Genomic DNA, 14,293 nt, shown 5'->3' with positions numbered 1-14,293 from the left:
CACACATGAACATACACACACCTGTGTGAGTGGAGGCCAAAGGGAAATCTCAGGTGTCATCCTCAGGACTGTCATCTCCCCACTTTGAGACTGGGTCTCTCCTTGAACTTGAACTTACCAGTTAGGCTAGACTGTCTCACCAATGAGCCCCTGGAATTTTGCCGTCTCCCTCTCCCGAGCCCTGGAATTGCAAGTATGTACCACCACGTCCAGCATCTTATATAGATTCTGGGCATCAAACTCAGGTCCCCATGCCTTCGAGACAAGCACCTAGCTGTCTCCCCAGCCCTGGTTGCTGTCTTGATTGTTTAGTCGTTATTATCCTGAAGGAAAAACCAGGTTTATTGAATACACCGTGAAGAGCAGCAAGCTGGCGATAGCTAGCTTACTCCCAGCCTTGTTTCATCCTCTGAGACAGGATCTCCTGTAGCCCAGGCTGATGACTAAACTTGTTACAGGACTAAGGATCCAACTGCCTCCCTCTCCCAAGTGCTGGGGTTGGAGGTGTGCACAGCTAGCCTTGCAGGCTGTCTATCACCACCTCACTTCGAGCAGAGGTGGCTATCTGCAAGAGCCTCTCCTAAGATCATGTCTGTTACTGTTCCCTCAGAAGGAAGGGGTGAGGAGAGCTAATGGGCCTTCATCTAGGACTCCAACCTGTTGCCTGGCAAGCTGCACGTAACCCTGCCCCAGCCACGTGTGGTCTCGGGGCAGCTGGAGAATACAAAGTGTGCACAGCCAACTTCAGAGGAACCCCATCCCTGTCATCATGTTGGGGTGGGACTTTTCAGTGATACAGCTGTTTGGGGGTCACCCATGCTCCTGTACGTAAGTCCAATAAACTCATTCGTTCACCAAGAGAGACTTGGGTGGAATTGTTTCTGTCCTTGGTGCTCTGCCTAGAGTGAACTGACATCAGGAAAAATTACAATCACACAACTGAAGGGAAGTGGGAAAGGCACCCTGGGCTATGTAGAAGGTGGAGTTGGGGGGTGTCAGCATCAGTCATTTCTCCAAAAATGTTGACGGGAACTGGAAGCTGGGTGTCTCTGTAGAGCAGTGGTCGCCATCCACTGGAGCGAGGTGTTTCCCAAAAGGTATTGAGGCCCGGCCAGATGGCTCATTGTTTGCCATGCAAGCCTGCCAACCTAAGTTCAGTCATAGAACTCACATAAAGGTGGAGGGAGAGAAGCAGGCAGACCAGAATATAAGTAAATAGTTTTAAAACTGTAATGTATGGGCCTTTGTACCATGGGCATGCAGAGTAAAGACTCCACCGTGGACCGGTTACTTGTTCATAGCTGGTAAGGGCAAATTATTTGGAGATGAACCAAGATGAGGAATTTGATCTAGGATATTTTGTTTAAAGATTTTTTGTTAGATTTCTGTTGCTTTATTTTAGATTATTATTATTATTATTATTTTGTGCTGTTTGGGCCTGCCAAAGGCTCTAACAGCATTTTTTAAGCTTTTATTTAATTTTGTTTCATGTGCATTGGTGTTTTGCCTGTATGTATGTCTGTGTGAGAGTGGAACAAAGAGCTGTGAGCTGCCGTGTAGGTGCTGGGAATTGAACCCGGATCCTATGGAAGGGCAGTTAGTGCTCTTAACCACTGAGCCAACTCTCCAGCCCCTATTTATTTGTTTGTTTATTTGCAGTACTAGGAATCAAATTCTTGCTCATACTAGGTGGGTGCTGTGCCACTAAGATCCATCCCACACATTGGTCTTGGGAGAAAGAGTCTCCCTCTGTAGCCCAGGCTGGCCTCGAACTCACAATCTTCCTGCCTCAGCCTCCTGAGCGGCTGAGATTACAGATATACATCACCATACCTGCCTGTTTGTTGGAGTTGCTGGATAAAACTTGGACCCCAACCCTCACCCCTCAAAAAATAAATCCAGAGAGATTCTGTTGATTCACGATTAGTATACAGGAACTGGAAAGGTGGCCAGAGGGCCCTGGCTTGACTCCCACCTCCCACAAGGTTGCTTGCAACTCCAGTCTGATGCCCTCTCCTGAGCCCTTGGTACTGCATGCTCATGGTACACAGATAGACAAGCAGGCATTCACACATACACATAAATAGAGGGACATGGTGGGTATGTGCTTAATCCTAGTGCTCAGGAGGCAGAAGCAGATGGGACCTCTGTGAGTTCGAGGCCAGCCCGGATGCTGGGCTTGGCGATGCGTGGGAGGAAGAGGCAGGCAGATCTTTGTGAGAGTTGGAGGCCAGCCTGGTAAACAAAGTGAGTTCCTGGACAGCCAGAGCTGTCACACAGAGAAATCCTGTCTTGAAAACCAAACCAACAAACAACAATAACCAAAAACAAACAAAAAAGCAGTCTGGTCTACGTAGCAAGCTCAAGGGTACTCAAACTAAGTAAATAAAAAGCCAGGTATGTTGGGAGCCTTTAATCCCAGCACTGGGGAAGATAAGGTAGAGAAAAGTGGTTCTCTGTGAACTCGAGGCCAGCCTGGTCTGCAAAGCGAATTCCAGGTCAGCTAGCATGGCCAGCACTCGGGAGGCAGAGGCAGGCAGATCTTTGTGAGTTCGAGACCAGCCTGGTCTACAAGAGCTAGTTCCAGGACAGGCTCCAAAGCTACAGAGAAACCCTGTCTAGGAAAACAAAACAAAACAAAAACAAAAACAAAAAAATTGGGCTGTAGTGGTACACAGGACACACCTTTAATTCCAGCACTCAGGAGGTAGAAGCAGGCGGGTCTCTGAATTTGAGGCCAGAGCGAGTTCTAGGACAGACTCCAAAGATATAGAAACCCTGTCTCAAAAAAGAAAAAAGTAAAAAAAAGATGATTGGCATGTTGGCTAGGTGCAGTGGCATGTACCTTAAATCCCAGCACTCAGGAGGCAGAGCCCAGTGGATCTCTGAGTTCAGAGAGTTCCTGGTCTACACAGTGAATTCCAGGATATCCAGTCCTGTATAGAGAGACCCTGTCTCAAATCCAGAAGAACAAAACAAAAAAGATTCACATGCTAAGCGGGACTCTAGACCTGCTGCCCGGACAGCCGGAAGCCAGTGAAGCTGCAGGTGAGGGCTGGTATGTCTGTGCTGATGCTAAGGCATTGCCTGGTGTGCTGGGCTGAAGACTGCAGTTGGAAGCAGGAAAATGCTGACTGGGATGTTGCCAGTAGTGGTTTGGACCGAAGATGCAACCTGGAAGGACTCTTCTGAGGAAGAATTCACTACAAAGCAGTGTGTGCGTGTATATGGCTGGCTATTACAACAGGGTAAGAGCTGAAGACAGAAGGACCACCTAGAACTAGGAAGCCATTATGAAAAGGGTTCCTGTGCCTGTATGGGGTGGGCCAGGAAAAGGAAGGAAAAACTGAAATAAGGTCTTTTTTTTTTTTCCAGAGCCATTAGAGTTTATTGTCTCTGGGAAACTCAGAGTCCAATCCGAATCAGCATCCTGCTCCACACCTTCTCTGCATCCACCCACATTCTCCCCCATCTCTCTTTTTTTATTGACATTTATTGAGCTCTACCTTTTTCTCTGTTCCCCTCCCTGCCTCTCCCCCCTGCCCTTCAACCTTCCCCCAAGGTCCCCAGGCTTCCAATTTACTCAGGAAATCTTGTCTTTTTCTACTTTCTACTTCCCATGTAGAAATAAGGTCTTAATGGAGTTAAGAAAGACAAGGTATGTGTCTGTAACTAAGAATGGTGGCATGTGTCTGTAACTTCAGCACTCAGGAGACAGAGGCAGGAGGACTGCCATGAGTTCTGTTCTAGGACTGCTTTGCTCTTGTCTCAAAAAATCAACAGCTGGGCCGGGCGGTGGTGGCGCACGCCTTTAATCCCAGCACTCGGGAGGCAGAGGTAGGCGGATCTCTGTGAGTTCGAGACCAGCCTGGTCTACAAGAGCTAGTTCCAGGACAGGCTCCAAAACCACAGAGAAACCCTGTCTCGAAAAAAACAAAACAAAACAAAAAAAAAAATCAACAGCTGGGACCGTATCTCAGTTGGTAGAGTGCCTAGCGCGCACCAGGTTTGGTTTTGATCCTTCCTGTGCTACACAGACTAGGTAGGGTGGTGCAGGCCTGTGATCCCAGCTGCTGGGAGCTTGCAGTCAAAGCTTTGGGAGTTCAAGGACACTTTTATTCCTCTGTGTAGCTTTGGAGCCTGTTCTGGAACTCACTCTGTAGACCAGGCTGACCTCCAACTCACAGAGATCCACCTGCCTCTGCCTCTCGAGTGCTGGAATTAAAGGCTAGGATTTTTAAGTTTGAAACCAGCCTCTAATACATAAAATCCTGTTCAAGAAGGAGCAGGAGAGAGATAAGGACAAGAAAGGAGAGAAATGAGAAGAAGGTGGAAGGAAGTGAAGGAGAATAAGACCACCTCTCTAGATCTGGGGGTAGAGCATATGCACAAGGACCCGGGAAGCGAAAGAAAAAGACTTGGGGGATGTGAATGCAGGATCATAGGGAAGACCTTGGCACCCGGCAGCTCCTTCATGATCAACCCCCAAATTCAATGGTAGTCGCTGAGCTTGGGGTGGGAACTGTGAGAAGCAACACGTGCTAAGGCCAGACCCATGCTACTCTAAGGGCTGGGGAAGCGCTAAGCCAAGCTTGCACTGGAATTCCCCACATTAGCCCACAGCAAGGCAGTGAGCTGCTGGGAAGCCAGCTCCCAGGCCAGGGATGCTGCCAGGAATGAAAATGTTGAAGCCAAGAAAGGAAGCCAGAAGCTTGCTATCAGCTGCCAGCGAGGCAGGCTCTGAGGCAGCAAGCCTGTCCCTTATGCAGCCTCAGCCTCCCTGTGCAGTGGAATTAAGAAAAGAAGGTTTTAAATGTTTTTATTCTTGTTTTTTGCAATAGTCTCCTGTAGTCCAGGCTGACCTTGAATTCTCTGAAGCTGAGGACATCTTTGTCCTGCCTCCAAGTTTGGGAATTATGGGCATTTGTGGACTGCCACGTCACACCGATAGATAAGGAAACTTGGCTAAATGACATTAACTTGCGTACCCGAGCTTAGATTTCTCTCTAGAAAGGGGTTGTGCTGTGAACTAAAAACCCACGAGAGGGCCAGGCCTAGTGGAATCACTCAAGAGGCTGAGGTTCAAGGCTAGCCTGGGGACTGAGCAAGATCATTCTGAAGACATAAGAGATAAAAGGGCTGAAGACATCTGTGGCTGGCCAAGCCCTGTGTTCAATCTTGACCAAAAAAAAAAAAAAAGGGCCAAGAATTAGAAGCCAGGAACATGTCAGGAGTCAGTGTCTTGTCATTTGCCCTCTAGTCCCCTGGGGAGTCTGAGGCTGGCACCACTGTAACCCTTTCTCTCCCAGAGTCAACACTGGCATGGGCCTGAGTCCTGCTTTCTGCTGGGAGATCTGGGGTTTGGGGCTCTGTGGAGGAGCCGGACACCTGCCCAGTCCTCTTCCAGCTTGATGTCCCCCTGCTGCAGGGCCTGTTCGATGGCGCGGGCGACAGTGTCAAATGCCAGGTCCACATTGCAGTTACTTTTGGCCGAGGTCTCCATGAAGGCCATGCCCAGAGAGGCAGCCAGTTCCTCTGCCTCCTGGGTGGAGACACTTCGGCTGCTCAGGTCGCACTTGTGGCCAATCAGTAAGAAGATCACCTTGTCAGGGCCCTGAGAGGATAAAACCTCCTGGTGCCAGGCTTGGATGTGTTCAAAAGATTCTCTGTTGGTCACATCGAAAACTAACAGAACGCCCACCATGTTCCGGTAGAAGGATCGGGTGATGGTCCTGGGGGGGGGGGTAAATTAGGGTAAATATGCCTTTAAGACGGCCTCAGAGGGCCCCAAGATCCTCAGGCTTCCCACTCCGTTCCCACACATTTCATTCAACGCCTCTCAGTCCCAAGCTGGCCTTGAATCCCTGATTTGCCTTCACTCCTCCTAATTGCGGAGACGGCGGGAGGTGTTGGGGAAAGGGTACAGTCCCCTCTTCATACGTGTTGTTTCTGACTTCTTGGCTGGCAACTCCCACCCATGGCTCCACACCAGTCTTCCTTCCTCCCCATCCCCTTGAGCTGTCTCTGCAACCAGGTCATTTATCTCCCCGGGAAGTTCAATGTTTCAGCGCAAATTCCCTAAGCTGACATTTCCTTTAGGGTTGGGTAAGGGCTTTGGGAAGGCAGGGGTAGGGGGTAGGTGGGTGTGGCTCAGTGACAGCACTTGCTGGGGTTGGGGGGCTTGGCACACCCCGCGGAGTTTGTAGGATGAATGACTGAGTAGGGAGAGGTGGGGAGGCGAGGGTCCACAGAGTCCCTGCGGTTGGCACCAGCAGGCGTGCGTCCCCCCCAGGTGAGTGGTATTGATACCCCCTTTCCCGCCGCACCTGAAGCGCTCGTGACCCGCGGTGTCCCAGAGCTGCAGCTTGACCCGCAGCCCGGCGGGCAGCTGCAGCGCGCGACTGTAGAACTCCACGCCCACAGTGGGCTCCGGCTCCGGCTCCACCGCACCCCGAGCGCCCGCCACGTAGCGCCGCAGCAGTGACGTCTTGCCCACCGCGGCGTCCCCGAGCAGAGCGATCCGGAATTGGTAGCTACAGCCCGCTGCCTCCATGGGATCTGGGCTCCAGGCAGACCTCGGACAGTTTTGTGCTGCCCCGCCTCTCCTGTGCGGCCCTCCTCCTCCATCTCCTCCTCTTCCTCCTCCGGGTTCCTGGTCCTGGCACAGCCTCGAGGAAGGATCACTACCATTCTGGGGAGCCTGGTCCGGGAAGACCAATCCTTAGTATAGTTGGTCCGTCGGGTCACTAGCTCTGTAAAATGGGGACAGTGACAACCTCTGCTTCACAGGATAAAGAAATTAAAATAGCTTGGCACGGCGGCATACACCTTTTCTTTTCTTCTTTTTGGTTTTCGAGACAGGGTTGCTGTGTGTGTGGCTATGGCTGTCCTGAAACTCGCTTTGTAGACCAGGCTGCCTACGAAATCACAGAGATTCGTTTGCGTCTACCTACTGAGCGCTGGGAGGATGTCGTTCGCATCACTCTAGGCAGTGGCTGGTTTCCAGACACACCTTCCTTGTTCAGGTTCCCCTTTCCTGTAGTGTCACTAGCCCTGCCTGGGGACTTCACCAGCTCAAAGGTGCAGGTGAATGACCAACAGCTCCTATGCCTGAACAGCAGGGCCCCAGGACGGAGCTGCATGTGCTCACATAGAGGAGACAAGACACACAGTGTAACCCTAGAGCGCACGGCTCTCCTGAAGACAAAACCCAGGGAGTATGAGGCTAGCTGCTTTCTGGGAGTAACACTTAGATTTGGCTTTGTGGCCTATTTTAGGGATTAGGAGACCAAGATTCAGAGGTGTGGCTTGTCTCAGGTCATACAGTGTCACCTGGGGTCACAATAATTCACGATCCTCTTGATGCCCCAAAAAGGGAACATAGGGAAGTCAGAAAACCAGGACTTGGGTCCCACTTGGATTAAAAGCTCATATAAGGACTGCATGGCCTGTCTGCAATAAATCTGGTTTCCCGAAGCTTAAGGAATCAAGGCTGGAACTGACTGGTGGTCCCAGGCAGTTTTAATCTCTGTTTGTTTTCTTTTCAATCCCTCTGAGAGGGTCTTGCCAGTTTGATGTGGAAATTAGGGGTGGTGGGAAAGCCCTCGGTGCTGGGTGCTGCAAACCATCTTCGGATCTTTAGGTTTCTCTCTCACGCAGCCTGGAGCAGGCGCTTATTCTGTCCATTTCTATAGCTGAAGAACCGGAAGCTTGGAGAAGTTACATGACAAGCCCAAGCTTGCAGGAAGGAAGACTTCAACACCTAGTAAATCTACACAAACCCAAAGTTTTGTTTTGTTTTCTTGAGTCAGGGTTTCTCTGTGTAATAGCCTTGGCTGTCCTGGAACTTGCTTTTGCGGACAAAGTTTTGTTTATTCTTTCATTTTCTCACCACATAGATCTGGGATCTGGACCAGCCCAGGACTCTTCCCATCCCTTTCCCTTTTCTTATGTGTACTTATCTGTGTGTGTGGGGGGGAGGGTGGGTGCACATGGTCCTTCTACCTTTTAGGTACCCAGGGATTGAACTCAGGTCATCAGGCTTGGCAGCAAGTGCCGTTATCCAATAAATTATCTTGATGGCCCTCATCTCACTGATGCTAAACAAAGAAACAAAAAGCCATTTTTATCACACCTCTAGATAATAATAGCCAGTGCAGCTGGCAAGTCCAGAGAGGGATGAAACAACGGGAAATGAGCCTGCCCAAGGGCAGGCTGTGCAGCCCCCGGGTCAGCCCTTGTGGGCTGTGCAGCACCCTGATCGGCCCTCGTGGACTGTGCAGTGTCAGCAGCAGAGTCTTTGAACTTCCTCTGTCGGAGGCTCCCACCAGGGCTGACTAGGGCTGCGGTCGGTCATGTGTTTGCCTCTGATTGCACCTGGCACCAGAATCCAATGTCAGCTGACCCACGCCATAGATAAGGCTGTGGAACCTAAGGGGCTAGCCATTTCCCTTCCCTGGGTCCTGCTTCCTCGTCTGCTACAGCACATGAGGCAGCTCACACAGAACTGTAGACCCCGGCAGCTAAGGCTCTGCAGATTTCTCTTGGGGAGATTCGGGTGTGGTTCAAAGGTCACTGACCGGTTATGCAATAATCATCACTGGGTGATGATGCTGACTTCTAGTATGTTTTAATGTCCTGACCTCCATAATGTGCCTGGCCATGTGCACCCTCCCACATCCCCCCACACTCCCACAGGTGCCCTGACCATGTGCACCCACCCGCACACACACCCATACACAGGTGCCCTGACCATGTGTACCCACCCCCACCCATAGGTGCCCTGGTCATGTGCACCCACCTACCCACTCCCCCCACGGGTACCCTGACCATGTGCACCCCCCCCCCCCACGCACAGGCTAGTGGACAATTTTGCGGTCATTTCTCTCTACCTTATGTGATTTCTGGCCGTTGTACTCAGGTCTCAGAAGTGCGTTGCTGAGCTCCTACCTTTTGGCATGTATATTTTCATTATAGGTGATTGTGAGCCACCATGTGGGTGCTGGGAATTGAACTCAGGACCTCTGGAAGAGCAGTCAGTGCTCTTAACTTCTGAGCCATCTCTCCAACCCCTTAATGCAGGTTTTTTTTTTAATTTTTTTATTGTTTTAAAGATTTATTTATTTATTATGTACACAGTATTCAGCCTCCATTTATTTATTTATTTATTAAAATATTTATTTATTTATTATGGATACAATATTCTGTTTGCATATATGCCTGCTAGAAGAGGACACCAGACCTCATTACAGATGGTTGTGAGCCACCATGTGGTTGCTGGGAATCGAACTCGGATCCTTTGGAAGAACATGCAATGCTCTTAACCGCTGAGCCATCTCTCCAGCCCCTCAGCCTCCATTTAATAAAGGTTTTTAATCTCAACACTTGGGAGGCAGAGGCAGGCGGGTCTCTGTGAGTTCGAGCCCATGCTGGCCCACATGTCAAATTCCAGGTCAGCCAGGACTACATAGTGAGATCCTATCTCAAAAAACACACAGGGGCTGGTGAGGTGACTCAGAGGTGACTGTTCTTCCAGAGGTCCTGAGTTCAATTCCCAGCAGCCACATGGTGGCTCACAACCATCTGTAATGAGATCTGGTGCCCCTTCTGGTGTGCGGGCAAAATGCAGACAGAACACTATATTCGCAATAAATAAATTTTAAAACAAACAAACACCCCCACAAGCTAACATTCCTAGCTTGCTATGTGGGTGCTAGGATCCACACTGTGGACCTCACACTTTCATTGAGGCATCTCCACAGGCTGAAACCTGTTCCTTGAAGTGTATATAGGAGCTGAAGGATAAAGTTAGGGGCAGTAGATAGTAAAGTCAATGCTATTCTCCCTAATATTAGGGAGGGGGGAAAAGGGGACCTGGTGATAGGCTTGTAATCCGAGCTACTTGGGAGACTGAGGCCTGCCTGGGCAAACTAGTGAGATGCTGTATAAAAACAGAAGCAAAAATCCGACCAAGAAAAAGTCACCAACCTACTGTGGATGTGAGGTGAGCAGCCCTCAAGCCCCTGCCGCTGGGACTGCCAGGCTGTGATGACAGGAGCCTGGAAATGTAAACTAAATAAACTACTTTCCCCTCATGGAATAAATAAATTAATGGAAGGACACAAATTTACAAAGTAACGGCACCACAAAGTAGTTACTTAATTCTTGGCAACAATTTTTTACTTTTCTTCTTCTCCTCTCCCCCTCTCCTTCTTCTTTGAAACAAGGTTTGTCTGCATAGCTTTGGAGCCTGTCCTGGAACTTCCTCTGTAGACCAAGCTGGCCTGGAACTCAGAGATCCACCTGCTTCTGTGTGTGTGTGTGTGTGTGTGTTTCCTTTGAGTCAGGGCCTCAGGTAGCCCTGACTGGCCTCAGAACTTATCTTAACAAATTCCAGCACTGAGAGGGAAAGGCGGGTGGATCTTTGTGAGTTCAAGGCCAGTCTGGTCTACCTAGTAAATTTCAGGACAGGCAGAGCTACATAATAGAAAACCCTAACTCAAAAACAAAACAAACAAATAAACAAAAAAATCAACCAACCAAACCTTATATTACCCATTTAATCCTCCTTCCACCTTCCCAGTTCTGGGATTACAGACTAGGGTCTGAGGCAAGAGGGATTAAACCCAGGACTTCATGTCCTTCTCCACCTGAGCTACACCCCCAGTGCATTTATGTTCTTAGGTTGGGGCTCATTCATTCATTCATTCATTCATCCCATGAGCAAAAGACAACACATGGTCATGACTTGGAATGTTTGAGCCATTCTGAGTGTATTCTACTTTGCTAGCTGAGATCCATTCTTCAGTTTCCTGTACAAAGGGCAAATCAAGAAGCCAGTACACAGTTTTGTATGAAAATGAAATGAAATAATCGGCCCAGCATAAACAGCAGGTGTTCAGAAAACGGTATTTATATATTTGTTTTGAACAAATAACAAATCTATCTGGATCCTCGATAGCCTCCCTCAAGAAACCTTTTGACCACTGGGGCATCCCAAGATTCTCAACTCTCAGAGCTAAGAACCTTTTTTTTTTTTGGCTTGGTTTTTCGAAACAGGGTTTCTCTGTGTTGCTTTGGTTGTCCTGGAACTCACTCCGTGAGCCAGGTTGGCCTCGAACTCACAGAGATCCGCCTGCCTCTGCCAAGTGATGGGATTAAACGCGTGCGCCAGCACTGTCTGGTGCGGAGAACCTTTTCTAAAATCCGTATTAATTCAAAGACTTAATCTGCATTGGCTGTGGCCAGGCTCGGCGGGCTCAGGACAGGGTCCCGAGTGTGCCTGGACTACATTTCCCAGAGGGCCGATGCGGCAGGCAGAGTGCGCAAGCGCGTCCGTGGGCGCGAGCATATATAAGATGGCTGCGGGCCGCATATCGTCCTTTCTTCCTGCTCCAGCCGTGTTCTTTGTATGTTGTCGTTATGTACTTCGTCCTCCTCACCTCCACAACTCGCCGCTCTCGGGACGTTTTCTCCGGTTGCTGCGCCCAAGACTGCGGGATGCAGAACCTGCCGCGGAGAAGCCGGCCTTCTCCGTCTCGGCGGTGGAGGCCAACAAGGCGGCCACGATGGCGGCTCGCGTAGTGGTAGTCAGCGGCCTGCATACCGCGCCCTTTGACGGGTGAGTGACTTAGGCCATTGGCGTGGTGGTAACAGCATTTGCGGGCTGAGGGGATAAGTGCTTGGGTGCGATGACGTTATTGGGATGACGCCAACTGAAGAGGCTGTGACCTTTGGCGACTTAACCTGTCTCCTGGTTTTTGGAGTTACCCTAGTGGTTACGGAAGTTGCGGCCGAAACTTTGGATTCCGGCACGTGCTAGGTGAACCATATCTCATCCATAGCCCTCAAGCCTTTAAGAAATTTTTTTGGGAGGAGTTTAAGACCTCCACTTTGTCGCTTTCTGATTGCATAAGCGGCCATTTTAAACTGAAGCCTGACATCTGGTATAAATTACTTAATACCTTTTGTGTGTGTGTGTGTGAGGCTGGAGACAGGGAGTTAAAAGAGTTACGGGCTGCGTTATAATCAAGAACCTACCCCAATGTGACTTCATGTGTTGAACTTTTGGCCTTTCGAGCTCATAGATTTTCTTTTAAGTGTATAGTAGTCAAAGCTGTAACTTAGGATTTTGTGAACCAGGTGGTTTGTGGGTGTGAGGTATTGTAACCCGCATCCGTGGCCCTTATCGAAGCTGCAGCCGCTTCTACATAGCTGCTGTGGTCAAAAAGAGGCCCAGAGAAAAAGTTTTCCTTGACGGTCGCGGTTCTGTTTACAGTAACAGATCTGCAACATTTTGGGAAAAGACAGCTCCACCTTGTGATTTCTCAGAAGTATATAGAAGTCTTCATGAGCATCAGCATAAGTATGCTACAAGCCAACAAGAATGTTGTCTTCAATGTGTGGAGTTAGAATGGTACTTTTGGAAGTAGTTTGCTGAACCTAAGAACATACAAGGGCAGTTTCAAGTGTGTTCACCTGTCAAACATTGGCTGGTACATGGCCACGTCATGGGTCACATTCCCTGTAAGAGAAGGCCATTGGGTGACCAGGTGCAGGACACTATAGGATACGTGGATAATTGTTGCCGTTCATCTTAGCTGTTCCGGATGGAGCCTCCATGAAGACAGATGGGACTGATGCTGTGCAGCACTAGGGCCTGGTAAGTGTGGCGGTGTTAGCCGAGATCTGGTGAGAGGTACAGCATGTTTCCAAGGGCTGTGGCTGGTGGTAGCCATGGGGTCTCCAACTGCATGCCAGAGTAACTGGAGAGACTTTGACAGCCCAGGCCAGCACAGTGCCTGCAGCTGCCACTCGACTTTCCTATACATGTTGTTCCTGGGGTTGCTACCTGGGACAGTGTTGTTTCCGTGGACATTCACAACAAAGCTTTCCCTTCTGCAGGTTCTTCTCAAGGCTTTTAATTGGGGACGTCAGCCTGTATGCCTCTGCCCAGTCACTAAGGTAAAGGTGTTGTCTGACACAGACAGCCTTACCCTCCGGTTCCCTTTCCCATCAGATCTTGACACTGGTCTTGGTGGTCGTAAAGGAGGAAGAGCAGACTGAAGCTGGCCTCACAGCAATATAGTCTGCTATAGAGCATTGGGTCAGATTCATACATGCCTTGGCTCTTGTAAAATGGGACAGCCTGAGAATTATATATGTATCTGGACAGCTGTAGCATTGTGCCTGTGTGTCTAATGATTTATTTATTCTTTTAGGACCATGTAACCAGTGAAGGGGTCATCATTTATGATCTCTACAGTTTGTTGGGTAAGTTAAGGGCTGTTATGCACTCTGTCCCTAAGTAGTACAGCAGAAGGTTGCTCAAGTGTGTAAAAATTCAGCATTTTAGTAATTCATGTCTGGCCTGTGTGCTGCATTAGCTGCTCACATTTCGGGACAAAGGTGCTTGCTTGTCTTTGACTTTGCTGGTATTTGCCCACTGAGGGCCATGAGTGCATTCTGCTAAGCAGCCATGCGCTTATATCATCCACTCCCCCTGCAGATGGGGAGATGGATTGTGAGGGAGTATGCAGGGAGCTCAAACACTGGTCTAGGATGAAACCTAATCTGAGTGGACATCTATGGATGAGAAATGCGGATATGGGACTGAGACCAGTTCTTAGGAAAAGGCTGAGGTCTGGGGAGTGAGCCTGAGGTCAGAACTAACACAGACTTACACTTCCTTTTCAGAAAAAAAAAACAAGAGGACTTCCCTGGAAGCAAGCAAGAAGCCTACACTGACAGTAAAGGATACAAAGAGAAACCATGTCTTGAAAAAAAGAAGTGAAATTCTTTGGGATTTAACATGTAATCAGGTCAATAAAGACTTTTAAAAGTATTTTCTCTGTAATTTAAAATGATTAAACAAAACCACAGAGAAACCCTGTCTCAAAAAACCGAAAATAAAAAAAAAATAAAATAAAATGATTAAACAAAATTCGGTGTCTGAAAGTGAATGAATGTTGCCCACTGAACCCAGGACAGCAACTGAAATCTTCAACCCCTCTTTAGTTGGGAGTCCATGTCCTAGGGACTGGTTTCTTGAGACTGCAGAGGTTGATTTACATGGCTCCCCACTCCCCAAAATGTGTCCCTGTCAGTTGTGCTAATTTGGTCGTGCTCAAGCTCACTAGAAGCCAGGTGAAATAGCAAAAGGAAAGTCCTTGTCTTGCTCTGAGTAATGTACCATGGTTGCTAGTGATGGGGACTGTAAAGGTCCCAGTAAAACACACTGCCTTGGGCTTAACTTAATGTCAGGGTGCCATGCCATACTGTAGGCAGAGTAGAT

The 14,293-nt window shown here is 49.1% G+C and overlaps 1 protein-coding gene, 1 long non-coding RNA gene and 4 other non-coding genes across 6 annotated transcripts; 5 read left to right on the top strand and 1 right to left on the bottom strand.

Moving 5' to 3' along the window:
- Window positions 1-4,814: 4,814 nt before the first annotated feature.
- Window positions 4,815-6,591, bottom strand: Rab42 (RAB42, member RAS oncogene family). The gene is made up of 2 exons (XM_041652928.1): window positions 6,327-6,591; window positions 4,815-5,732 (listed from the first exon to the last, which is right to left on the bottom strand). The coding sequence occupies exons 1-2, from the start codon at window positions 6,551-6,553 to the stop codon at window positions 5,312-5,314; spliced, it is 648 nt and encodes a 215-aa protein (XP_041508862.1). The 5' UTR covers window positions 6,554-6,591; the 3' UTR covers window positions 4,815-5,311.
- A 4,755-nt stretch (window positions 6,592-11,346) lies between these two features.
- Window positions 11,347-13,937, top strand: LOC121448586. Its single transcript, XR_005974373.1, has 5 exons — window positions 11,347-11,620; window positions 12,600-12,661; window positions 12,904-12,963; window positions 13,221-13,272; window positions 13,696-13,937. It is a non-coding gene; the product is annotated as an uncharacterized LOC121448586 (long non-coding RNA).
- Window positions 12,177-12,311, top strand: LOC121448939. Its single transcript, XR_005974409.1, has one exon. It is a non-coding gene; the product is annotated as a small nucleolar RNA SNORA16B/SNORA16A family (small nucleolar RNA).
- LOC121448950 lies at window positions 12,701-12,830 on the top strand. Its single transcript, XR_005974419.1, has one exon. It is a non-coding gene; the product is annotated as a small nucleolar RNA SNORA44 (small nucleolar RNA).
- Window positions 12,994-13,122, top strand: LOC121448954. The gene has a single exon (XR_005974423.1). It is a non-coding gene; the product is annotated as a small nucleolar RNA SNORA61 (small nucleolar RNA).
- LOC121448970 lies at window positions 13,550-13,623 on the top strand. The gene has a single exon (XR_005974438.1). It is a non-coding gene; the product is annotated as a small nucleolar RNA SNORD99 (small nucleolar RNA).
- Window positions 13,938-14,293: the final 356 nt, after the last annotated feature.

This window comes from Microtus oregoni, unplaced genomic scaffold, assembly GCF_018167655.1.
Source record: "Microtus oregoni isolate MIOR12 unplaced genomic scaffold, Mior012 000005F_ref0000423, whole genome shotgun sequence".
Classification (NCBI taxonomy): domain Eukaryota; kingdom Metazoa; phylum Chordata; class Mammalia; order Rodentia; family Cricetidae; genus Microtus; species Microtus oregoni.
Note: the sequence above shows the minus strand (reverse complement) of the source record. Positions and strands in the feature narration are given on the sequence as shown.

Excerpts from the sequence above, each read along its gene's own strand:
- Rab42 (XM_041652928.1), bottom strand. The coding sequence starts at position 6,553 with ATGGAGGCAGCGGGCTGTAGCTACCAATTCCGGATCGCTCTGCTCGGG. Across the intron at positions 5,733-6,326 it reads GCGGGTCACGAGCGCTTCAG|GACCATCACCCGATCCTTCT; the intron begins GTGCGGCGGGAA and ends CCCCCCCCCCAG.